At 42.8% G+C, this 12,426-nt stretch overlaps 1 protein-coding gene across 2 annotated transcripts; it reads right to left on the reverse strand.

The window, feature by feature from the left end:
- Positions 1 to 321: 321 nt before the first annotated feature.
- MRPL45 (mitochondrial ribosomal protein L45) lies at positions 322 to 9,487 on the reverse strand. Of its 2 annotated transcripts, XM_025440024.3 has the most exons (8): positions 9,296 to 9,487; positions 8,190 to 8,367; positions 7,528 to 7,645; positions 5,144 to 5,242; positions 2,854 to 2,902; positions 1,730 to 1,879; positions 1,113 to 1,286; positions 322 to 919 (listed from the first exon to the last, which is right to left on the reverse strand). In XM_025440024.3, exons 1-8 carry the CDS (start codon positions 9,359 to 9,361, stop codon positions 842 to 844), a joined length of 912 nt encoding a protein of 303 aa, XP_025295809.1. In that variant the 5' UTR covers positions 9,362 to 9,487; the 3' UTR covers positions 322 to 841. The 2 variants fall into 2 exon arrangements, with proteins under 2 accessions (XP_025295809.1, XP_048970718.1); XM_049114761.1 differs by lacking the exon at positions 5,144 to 5,242 and having other exon boundaries at positions 9,296 to 9,454.
- Positions 9,488 to 12,426: the final 2,939 nt, after the last annotated feature.

Below are 12,426 nucleotides of genomic sequence, written 5' to 3' on the forward strand. Positions count from 1 at the left end.
GCTTTGCTCTAAACAGGTTCATATTCTAGTGTGTTTGCCTTACTACCAATGGGGGGCTGGAAAGAAGAGTCCTCATCTCCAAGAGGTGCTAGAAATCAGGGAACAAAGTCTTACAGATGGATTTCCCAAATGCATGACCTCCTCTGTTGGCCTCTGCCTCCTCCGCTTCCTGAGACCACACCAGGATGCAATTGATAATTAAGAACACAATCCAAAGGCTGAAGGATGATTTCTTTGGACTTACATTCTTCTAGGAAATACAAATGCTGATTAGGTGAGTCAGTATGTGAGAAAAGACCTTGAATCTTCAATGAACATGCATTATTTTTCCTAAGTCTGGATTTATTGGAAGCCACATAATTCACAGTTCAGCCCATCCTCTCTGAAGGCTGGTCTACTTCTAGCCTAAGCTGGGGAGAAGACATAACCCACCACAGTGTGTCCAAAACCCTGACAGTGTTTTATTTTATTTCAAACTCTGATCCCTGCCTATAATTAAAAAGAAAATTCTGCCAGTTTGCTCCTGGCGGTCTCTGCTACAGGAAAAATAGGTACTTTTGTTGAGACTCAAAAGCTAGATATACAAAAGCTAGATATACAATTTAAATAGGAAGAAGTGGGCTTATGGCTGTATGTATTCCAGCCACCCACCTGGACCCAGCCATCAGCCGTGGTTGCGGAGGAGACAGCTGGAAACACCCAAGCAGGAGAGGAAAGGTCAAACATAGATGCTTCTACAGCATGGAGAGATGACTGACTTCACAGCTTCCAGACTCCACAGCATCCAGCCACCTCATCACCATGCTTCACATCCAAGGAGTCATTTATGCCACCAGGATAGCTAAAGTTTATGGGCCTCTCCTTGTGGCTCTTCATAGTCTTCCCAGGGTTTCAGCTGGGGCCCAGGGATCATCACCGTCTGAAAGAGCAGGAAGCTGAGTTAGCTACCAACCAAGCCTATGACTTACCCAGAAGATTCACCCTCACCTCTCCTCCATGATGATGCCCCTTCCCTGCTGCTGCATCACCCCCTCTCTCCACTAGGTGGAGCACAACAGGAGTGGCTTAAGATTGCACAAGCACTCCCCTAGCTCTCTTAAATCTAGTCTTACCTTAAGGATGGGCTGCTTATGGGGTGCCCATGGAGGGGTGATCTTGCCATGCATTCTCCAGCTCCCATAGGGATTTACCAGGTGCTTTTCAAACACAACATACTCCAGGACATCCCTGGGCACATCTTCCTGTCCATACATTAGCCGGCCAAACCGGTCATAGATGGCCAGAGTCTGCCAGGATGAAAGCAAATCTGGCCTGTTAGTACTCAGAGTTGGTTTTCTTGTTTTGCTTTTATTTTTATTATTTTTTAATGCCATACAACCATTTTAAAACAACATACTAAGAATTTCTAGAGGGTAGAAAAAAAATCAATTCAGAATTCTGAATCTAGACTAAATGATCGACTACTGACACTTTACTCTTGGAGGGTTTTTGACTCAGGATGAGGAGGTGGGGGAGGGAGGATCAGGAAGGGTGGAAGAGAGTATCCTCACATCGGTCTCAGGAGTTAACATCTAGCAGTGAGAAGGGCATGCTAACCAAGCAAGGAAGACCATGGTGAACCTTTCCTTAAGAGCCCACAGTCTTGGGAAGCTGTACCCATGACTCCAGAGATAGACACCCAACCTGAGAGTGAAGAAAAGTTAGGAGGAAAACAGAATGGGTCGTCTACCTGTCGGGTGTGCATGCGGACAGTGACCTGGCCGTATATGTTGCCCTGGTTCAGCAGATTCGAACAGCGAACCTGAACCACCTGGGGTGGCTCTAAAGATTCTACGAAGCTCCAGCGGACCGTCTTATACTTGATGTCCCAGACCATGTCCTGAGGGCAGAGGAGAACAAAGTCAGTTGGGGTTTTCCTTTCCTTTAGGAAAGCTGTGCTTCCTTCCACACCTGTTCTCACTTCCAGCGCTACTACAACTGTCATGCAACATTTCCCACCAAACACTTTCTTGTGCCTGTTTCTTCTCTCCTCCCCAAGTTTTGACCAAGCTATTGCTTAAGCCCACTTTGAAATGACCCTTTTCATCCAAATCAACAACTCAAGACCTACCTTCTTGAGGAAACTTCTCCAAATCAGTGAAAACCACACTCCAAACTGCCAGTTTATCTAATATGCCATTACTCCCCTTACACTTTAAAAATTTTTTTTTCTTTTACAGATTTGATTTTTAAGTACCCTCTACACCCAACATGGAGCTCGAACTTACAACCCCGAGATCAAGAGTTGCATGCTCTACACTGAGCCGGCTGGGCACTCCTCCCTTACATTTTTATAACCTGCTAGTCGTTGCACGTTTCTGTTGACTGCATATACGTTTGTTTTATCCTCCCCATGGCTGCTAGTACTGAAGAATGGAATTTTACAGGGATCTAACGGCTAACCTGCAAGGACCAGATGAGTTATATATGATTCTAGGGAGATGAGCTGAACTGACAGAAATTTATTTTTGAACCATAAATCCCAATATCAGGGAGTCTCACCAAGTACCCAGCACCCTGGTTAACACACGTGAACACCTGCTAAGTCCTTTCTTACACTGGAGGTGCACACAGGGCTTCCTGACTTCAGCCTCCATACCCCAAGGACTCAGTACGGCTTGCTGTGGAACTTCCTCCTTCCTCCCTTACCAAAGCCCAAGTCAAGTCAGTATCATTTAGCCAAAACCAATGGAACCACAGCTTTTGCCTTGAACTTCCTGCATTTGCGAAACCGATCCTTCTTAGGAAACCAGAGGTGATGTCTAGAATCGGCCCATTCAGGCCTCCAACAGTCCTAAGGAGGTTAGGACCTACCGGAAAACAGTTTTCAGTTACCAAGGTATGAAGCCGGTCATGGTCTGAGCTAAAAAAGAAAAACATATATATCACTGGCTCTTGCTTTAGGGTGCTCTTGCTTTAGGGTGCTCTTGCTTCCCTGATGGAAGATGAAAATGGCCCTCAGAATGAACAACAATTCCTTTTTACAAACATTTTCTACATGCCTACAATAAGCCAGGTAGTATGCTAAGTCCTGAGTACACAAAGATGAACATGATAAAAGACCCTGAGATCTAATTCCAGAGTAAAGTTATGGTCGCTTGTCAGGAGCAGAAATAAATTTCTCAGAAATTACCATACATCCTTAAGAAAGGCAAGAGACCTTCACGAATCGATCACAAAAGATCAAAAGCTCACCTTATCTCCTCTTACCTCAGACATATCATCATTAGCAACTGGATTGTGGATTGGCCTTGCACTTAACACTTTTTTTTTTTTTAAATAATCTCACCCTCAATGTGGGGCTCAAACTCACAACCCTGAATATCAAGAGTCACATGCTCCACTGACTGAGCCAGCCAGGCACCTCACATCTTACACTCCTATCTGTGAAAACCTAGCTAAAAGATAAGCAGCTATCTTTTCTGGTTCTTTCCTTCCACTTCCTACCACCCCTATTGCCCCCTCAATCTTTGCTGCTATTAGAGTGACCTGGTCATGCTGATTCTATGCAGTAACAGAAAACAGACAGCAAACCCCAGCTCTTGGACATACAGGATTTTAGAAGGTTCCTGAGGGGCTTCAAATAAACCTAAGATCATGCATGAATTAGTGTCTTTCAGATACACATTCATGACTCTTCCCTACAGTTTAATACCTCCTGACAAGTCTTTTGTTTGTTTGTTTGTTTTGCTTTTTAAAAAAGATTTTATTTATTCATGAGAGTCACACAGCGAGCGAGCGAGAGAGAGAGAGAGAGAGAGAGAGGCAGAGACACAGGCAGAGGGAGAAGCAGGCTCCATGTAGAAAGCCCAACGTGGGACTCGATCCTGGGACTCTGGGATCATGCTCTGAGCCAAAGGCAGACCTCAACCGCTGAGCCACCCAGGTGTCCCAAGTTTAAGTCTTTGTTCCTTCAAACAATCTTGTCTCTAATCCCAGAGTAGGTAGGAATTAGTTCTGTCCATGTGCTTCCCTTGCACCTCTGCTCCTAACAGAAGAGATTCCAAGTCATTTCCCCCACTGTAGCTCTAGACTAGACTAGACTAGACTAGACTAACCTGAGTGGTGGTGACAGCTACCATGACCACCAGGCCTGGCACCTCTCAATGAACCCTTCCTCTTCACTATCCTGGCCTAGAGATCTTCAATAGCAATAAATTTCCTTGTCTAGGAGTTCACTTACAATTTACAATAAAAATTACACTTAAAAATAAAAGGAAGACATCCATTTCTGGCAACACAATGGACTGAGCTCATGTGAAACTACTCCTGATATAAACATTTAGAAATGTTGGACAGAATATACACGGACACACATACATTTTTAAAGGCTCTAGCCTAGCCCACAAGAAAGGTAAATTTCCTAGATGCCAAAAGGAAAGAGAACTAAAGCCAGAATGGAAAGAATACAACCTGACATCAAGACAACATATGGGATGACTAAAGGGATCTAGAAATAGGATCTGATGGCTAGGAACAGATTCTTCCTAAATTCTTGAACCCTCAAAGAACAGGGAGTTGGCACTGAGATCCTTCCACAAAGCTCTGACCCTCAAGAATCCTGCACTTGCAGCAAACGGAGACTACAAAAATAGCTGAGAGATAAAGCTTCTCTGTATCTAAGGGGAGACTAAAAAAATTAAAGTCCTAAACCAACATTATACTCAGATGTGGACATAGAATTTATGATACCTGTATGATTTAAGAATTCCTAAGATACAAAATTAACTTTAAAAACTGAACCTGGGGCAGCCCGGGTGGCTCAGCAGTTTAGCGCTGCCTTCAGCCCAGGGTATGATCCTGGAGATCTGGGATCGAGTCCCACGTCTGGCTCTCTGCGTGGAGCCTACTTCTCCCTCTGCCTGTGTTTCTGCCTGCTCCCCTCTCCCCCCGCCCCCCGTGTCTCTCATGAATAAATAAAATCTCTAAACAACAAAAATAATAATAATAAAAATAAAAACTGAACCTGGGGTGCCTGACTGACTCACACACACACCTAGACCTATATAGGTCACTCTAAAACTCTTAACCAAAGAGGGGAAAAGTCTGTGCCTAGAGTAACAGCTACTGAAAACATAACGGGTTTAAGATAAAATTCACTTACTTGTTTAGACAAAGGTGAGCTTCAATAAAAATATCCTTAGCTTTTTCGGGGAAGTCCTTTATTTTAAAATTAGGATCATGTTCTCTTATCTTCCGGATTCTGTAAAATTAAGTATGAGAATCTTCTTTTTTTTCGTTTTTTAAAGTAATCTCTATGCCCAACACAGGGCTTGAACTCACGACCCCAAGATCAAAAGTCATATGCTCTACTAACTAAGCCAACCAGGTGCCCCAAGAATCATTTCTAAACACTTTACACAATATCTTTAACTTGAAGCTTACATTAACTGTCATTCAAGTCTGTCCTTGTATTCAATAATTATTTTCTGAATGTGCCAAGTCCTGTAAATTCAACCTTCTAACTCACATTTAATCATTCTAAAAAAAGACAAAAGCTTCTCATTCTGCCAATTTCAGAATTTTGGCATTGAAGAAAACATCCTTTCCGCACTAGGAAAGAAAATACAGGTTTTACACAAAAGCTCAAGACTCAGAATGATATCAGGCTTCTAACTAGAAACATTAAAAGTTAGTTGCTATTAATTGAGGAAATTATTTTTAGCTCAGAATTCTACACCTGGGCAAATTATAAATGAAGTAGGAGAGTGAAAGAGTTTTTCTTAGACTCAACTGCTGAGCCACCCAGGCGTCCCAATCTGACACCTTCTTTACATTCTTTCCACTCAGAGCCTTGCTTGTGCTGTTTTGTCTCCCTAGAATGCTATTCCTCACCCCTCTACTTAGCTAACTGCAAGCAATCCTTTAGGTCCTAGCTTTAAATGTCATTTCCTCAGGGAAGCTTTCCCTGAACTCCCAGACCAAGTTATCTTTCCCTATCATGTGATCCCATAACACTCATACTTCACCACACCTGTAATTATGTAATTATGTGCAATCGGTATTTAATGGCTGTTTTCCTCTCCTAAACGATAACTCCATGATAAAACCACATGTGTTTTATTCATCATCATCATGGACCCTACCACCAAAGAGCTCATAGTCCCAGAGAGAAATATATGAGAGGTAATCATCGCAGTACATTACCAGAAATAGTAAGTGTACAGTTACAATTACAGTAAAGGCAGCTCCAAAAAGAGTCAGGGAAGGCTTAAAAGCAGACATGATGCTCAACTGGTTCTTGAGAAATGAGGTGGAGTTATCAAGAAGGAGGAAAAAGACATTTCCAGGCAAAGGAAAGAATGTACAAAGACACAGAGTCATAGCACAATACTGTCAAGGAACTGGCAATTACTTTGGAAATATTGAAGTTTAGGATGAGAAAAATGGAATAAGATGACAACAGTGGAAGGAAGAACCAGATTTACAAATAGCTGTGAATACTACTTAACTTTGGATTTTATTCTTTAGGTAATAACTTATTTTTTTAAAGATTTTATTTATTGGAGATCCCTGGGTGGCTCAGCGGTTTAGTGCCTGCCTTTGGCCCAGGGCGCGATCCTGGAGTCCTGGGATCGAGTCCCACGTCGGGCTCCCAGCATGGAGCCTGCTTCTCTCTCCTCCTGTGTCTCTGCCTCTCTCTCTCTCTCTCTGTCTATCATGAATAAATAAATAAAGCTTAAAAAAATAAAGATTTTATTTATCTATTTGACAGAGAGAGAGGGAGAGAGGGATCACAAGCAGGGGGAGCAGCAGGCAGAGGGAGAGGGAGAAGCAGGCTCCCCGCTAAGCTGGGGGCCCGATGTAGAGCTCAATCCCAGGACCTCAGGATCATGACCCCAGCCAAAGGCAGACACTTAAGTGACTGAGCCACTCAGGTGCCCCATATTCTTCAGGTTATAGGGAGTCACAAAAGAGGTTTAACGGAAAGGTAATATGTTAGAATCTGTAATTAGAGAAATGAGTTATGGCTACATGAATAATTAATATGCAGAAACATATTGATTCTTTATAAACAACTCGAAGAACCTTTGAGTGATAAATACTAAATGTTTCCATCCTTTCAACTAAAAGAGAGACTAGGAAGGTTTTGGTTTTTGCTCCTTAGTTACGACCTAATTAGCTCCATAGAACAGGTCTTTTTTACTCTTTTTCGCTTTTTATTCTCTGTAGTTCAAACTCTAAGGTTCTTCCTATATAAATATGCTTATTATTTTAGATTTTAAAATATGTGATCAAAAAATGTTCTACAAACTTCTAAGTCGCCTCCCTGATATGACAAAAAATACCAATGAAGGCTGAGATGCTGAAAATCAAAATGCCCATATTCTTCTACATTGACTAATCTCAATTATAGAGAAAAATATACTGTCAAGTTATCAAGGGACTTATGTCCAACCCAATTCACCTAAGATGACCTCTTTGGAATAAAATAGCAACAAGAAATTTTTGTTTTAATATCAATTCCCAGTTGTCTCAGACACCTACGACAATTGTGATGCCACCTTCTTCTTCAGTTGTTCACTTCTCTGTGCCAGTCCTTCCTTTGCAAGAGATGACAAGCGAGCATCACCCTCTGGAGGAACATAGGCATCAAAGATACCAGCTGTAATAAAAGAAGAAAAGAAAGCATTGAACGACTGAGAAAAAGTCATCTTGAGATCATATGAAATTGAGATGTATCCTGGCTATAAAGTAGACTTCCACATAGAGGGAACTGTTTTACATTAGAAAAAACAGAATAAGGTAATTTAAGTCTTCTCTCAGAGCCTTAATTTCTTGTACAAAATGCAGAAATTTCACCCTTGCCTTCTAGGAACAGGTGTGAACACAAAATCAAAGATGACCTCATTAGGGGCATCTGGGTGGCTCTGGTCTCAGGGTCCTGGGATCTAACACCAGTTGGGCTCCTTGCTCAGTGGGGAGTCTGCTTCTCTGTCTCCCCCTGCCCCTCCCCCACCACCTGTGCTAGTGCCTTCGCATGCTCCTTGTCTCTCAAATAAATAAATCTTTTAAAAAATACGATGTACATAAAGTAAATCATCATTGGGGCTGAGTTAGTTAAATACAGTCAATCACAGCCCAAATCACTCCAGAATATCTGTGACAGAAGGAGATTTGGTCAGGGTCTCAGAAATACCATGCCTCACCTGTACAGGCCAGATGCAGTGGACGCTCCAAACGTTCTGGAGGAATGACCAGTCCTGCTTTCCGGGCATATTCCATAAACTCCTTTTCTGATTTGTATTTGGGTTCATAAGTAGGAGGTGTGAAACGTTTTTTAGTTCTCACTGGAACTACAACTGTGGACTGAGTCACCAGGACAGGCTGTAAAACAGGAAAAGGTTAGGATAAAGGTAATCTGGAAAGAAATCTATCCTGAACAAACTCTAAGCAAAGACAGAAAGGGCACATCCAAAGAACGGCTTAGGAACAATTATAAAGCCACATATCAGGAGGGAAATACTCATAGGTGTCTTAACTAGAAGCCCCTAAGCAGCCTTCACTAACACCACTCAACATTTACTAAAGGCTTTCCTCTGGTACGTTCCATAGTACACGACTATGCCAAGTCCCAAGAATGCAGAGCTGATTAAAGAAAGGCTTCTGCTTTCAAAGAACCTTCAGTCCCATGGGGAACTTAAACATCAACCTGACCCTGAAAAGGGCGATATGCTATTATTAAAGCATAAGAAAGGTCCTCTTCTCGTATCTCCCTTATATTTACTCGGATTACATCCTGCTCATTCTTTTGGGAATCTAACTGTAAACTTTGTCATTCTGGCTCCCAAATGATCAATAACGTCTTTAAAAGCCAGTTCTCTTTTCTCTCCGACCGTGAGTTTTGCTCGGCCAGGTACAGTGACCATGAGACTCCCTCTCGTCCAGCTACTGCTCAATGTAGAGCTTGTTTAAGAACCAAGGGGGAAAAAAAAAAAAAAAGAACCAAGGGGAAGTGAGCCCAGACTCCAAACCATGACTTCTTTCTCCTTTAAAACCTCCCCGCCAGACAAATCCAGAGCAAACTGGAGAGACTTCATCCTCGAGAACTTGCTCGTCCTCGTGGCCTTTACGGGGCTCTCCCCACGCCACCCCTTAGCTTAGTAGCTGGGTCCCCTCAACCTCAAACTCTTCCGTAACTGGTGATGATTTGTACCGTCCAAGCCCACCAAAGACAATTGCAAAGCAGGTATTCCCCTCCACTCTGTGGTCCTCCTCCAGCGCCTAGAGTCCTACCCACGCGGTCCCTACCCACCTGCCGAGACCACCATCCTAAGGCTTTGGATAAACAATGCAAACCCCGCGGTGTGGGGGCTGCCATTTTGCTCCCGCAAAGGCCGCTGGGATGGGGACTAGGAGTTAAGAACCAGGGGCAAGGAGAGAGGGCGCATAGGGTGGAGCTAACTCGGGTGTGGAATTTTCCAGGGCGCGCGCCCTCGCCCAAGTGTGAGCGACGCGAACGCGCACGTGCGCGTTGTGGTGGTGGGGGAGGGGGAGTAGAGAACGGGCTGCGCGCGTGCGCACTAAGAGGCGTTGGGGGTGGGGTGGGGCGCACGGCGGTCACGAGCCGGAGAGCTCAGGAGCCCGAGCTGCGCCTGCGCCTGCGCTCGAGGCGTTCTGGCCGCAAGGAGTTGCTGCATTCTTTTAAGATTGGGATGTTGCTGCACCTTGCTTGCACTCCCTAAAGAATGAAAAGGTATTGCCCTTCGGAGACAAGTGTTTTTCCCCAGTGCCTACTTTGATCACAGAAAGAACGAAAATGACTAGTTTCTGAGTCTGTATCTGACCTCAGTATGCTGTGTAACATTAAACAGCGGTACTTTTCGCAATCTGAACCCTGTGAAGAAAATTCTTACTGTCGAAGAGATTAATGCCTACTATGTTTATTGAACAAACATAATGACCACTGTGTTTTTGAAGCAAAAGACACATGGACTGAGGAAAACACTTCTTGTTTGTCCTTTTGGGAAAGAGGCACAAGTTTAATTATAACAAGTAATAGTTTATTTTAAAATGTTTACCAGGGGGCCCCCTGGGTGGCTCAGTGGGTTAAAGGTCTGCCTTTGTCTCAGGTCATGATGTTAGGGTCCTGGGACTCAGCCCCACTCCAGGCTCCCTGCTCCGTGAGGAGTCTGCTTCTCCCTCTCTCTCTGCTGTTTCTCCCACTTGTGCTCTCTCATTCTCTCTCTCAGATAAATAAAATCTTTTTTAAAAAAAAATTTCCAGGGATCCCTGGGTGGCTCAGCAGGTTTAGCACCTGCCTTAGACCCAGGGCGTGATCCTAGAGTCCTGGGATCGAGTCCCACATCAGGCTCCCTGCATGGAGCCTGCTTCTCCCTCTGCCTATGTCTCTGCCTCTCTCTCCCTGTGTCTCTAATGAATAAATGAATAAAATCTTTAAAAAAAAATGTTTTCCAGGTGCCAGGCATTTTCTAAGCATTTGCCGTGTATTAATTCAATCACTCTTCACCACAAACAAGAGTAATACTCTCCTTTTATGTGTGAAGTTGGATCACAGAGAAATTAAGCATGTAATTTATTTAAGGTCACAGGGCTATTAACTGCCAGAACTGGGATTCAAATCCAAGCAGAGTGAATCCAGAAACCGTGCTCTAATTACAATGCCCTACTGCTTCACATTCAGTTGTTAAAGGATTTATGATGTTGGGATCATCCTGGAAAATCCAATGCTGTAATCGTTGCTGAACGGCAAACACTTTCCACACTTACCTGTAGGTTCTTATCTTATTTTGCCAATTAGTGTTTATTGAGCACTTACCTATGGTATTTTGCAATGAGTTAAGAGCTCATGGTACGCACAAACAAGAGCTTACAGGCTGAAATAGGACTGTCACGAAAGTCCAGATAAAATGCTACAGATTATCAAAGGAGAGAAATTACTTTTGGGTTTCCGGATCACCTGTATTGCTGTAAATCTTAGCTCTTCGCTTATACTGTAAATTATTCAAGGGTAAGATTATCTCCACAATTCTAGTCACAGCATTGAACCTGTAGCATGACACATTAATAATGACATGAAATTAGGTGCTATATGGGGGCGCCTGGGTGACTAAGGTCATGATCCCAGCATCCTGGGAGGGAGCCCTGTGTGGGGCTCCCTGCTCAGTGGAGAGTCTGCTTCTCTTTCTCCCCTCTGCCTCTCCCCCTGCTCATGCTCTTTTTTTTTCTCTTTCTCTCTCAAATAATATTTAAAAAAAGAAACTAGGTGCTATATGTATGTGTTATTTATTTTTATTTTTTTATTTTTTAAAGAATTTATTTATTAATGAGAGACACAGAGGCAGAGACATAGACACAGGCAGAGGGAGAAGCAGGCTCTATGCAGGGAGCCTGATGTGGAACCCGATCCCAGGCCCCCAGGATTGATCACGCCCTGGGCTGAAGGCAGGCGCTTAACCCCTGAGCCACCCAGGTGTCCCTGTATGTGTTATTTAAAGAATGTATATTATTGAGCATTTAGATGAAAGATAGCTCATTATTTCTTAACAGATTCTTTTCTATCTAGTCTATGCATTGGAAAATAAAATGTGATTTTTTTTTTACTAGTCTCCCCACTGAAGTGAGGAAACTCCATTTCCATAATAAGTGGCTATTAATACAGAATACTGAGATAGTCTATCCAAGACTATCTCCACCATTGAGGAGGAGATAATCTTTACATGGTAGCCAATACATCCCAGATCATCTCTGTCTGCCCTCTGATCAATTTCTTTCTTTCTTTTTTTTAATATTCTACTTTTCTCTCTGTTTTTTCTTTTTTTTTTTTTTAAGATTTTATTTTTAAGTAATATCTACACCTAACGTGGGGCTTGAACTTACAACCCCAAGATCAAGAGAGTCATGTGCTCTACCAACTGAGCCAGCCAGGGGCCCTTCTGAACAGTTTCTCAAGGAATGCAAACTTGTTCTATATAAGTCTGGATGAAATAATAAGGGAAGTTGAGGTCAATTAATTCATTCTGAGATAAATCATAAGTGGGTTTTTTAAAATAGCAGCTCTTTTGGAAATTTCATATTATCATCCTACTTCATTAACTCCCAGGAAAATTGGAAGCTGTCTGTTGGGGAAGTACACCAAACACTGAAAAGATACTTCTGAATCCTACAACCCTAGTAATTCACATTTCTGAAAAGGCAAAATAAGAGCAATTAGAGGAAGGAGTAAGGTGGACAGGAGCTCAGCCTTGCAAAAAGCAGTCTTGCACATAGCATAGTCTTGCACTCAAATATTTATTTATTCAATAAATGGATGAGTAGAATTCCAGAAGGAATATGATGAGGCAGAAAGCAAAGTTGATTTCCTGTTTCTCCAAATACAGAGAGTTCCTGGAATCCCTTGTTTTCCTATTGAAGTTTCTAAATGGA

Source organism: Canis lupus, chromosome 9, assembly GCF_003254725.2.
Source record: "Canis lupus dingo isolate Sandy chromosome 9, ASM325472v2, whole genome shotgun sequence".
NCBI classification, from domain to species: Eukaryota; Metazoa; Chordata; class Mammalia; order Carnivora; family Canidae; genus Canis; species Canis lupus.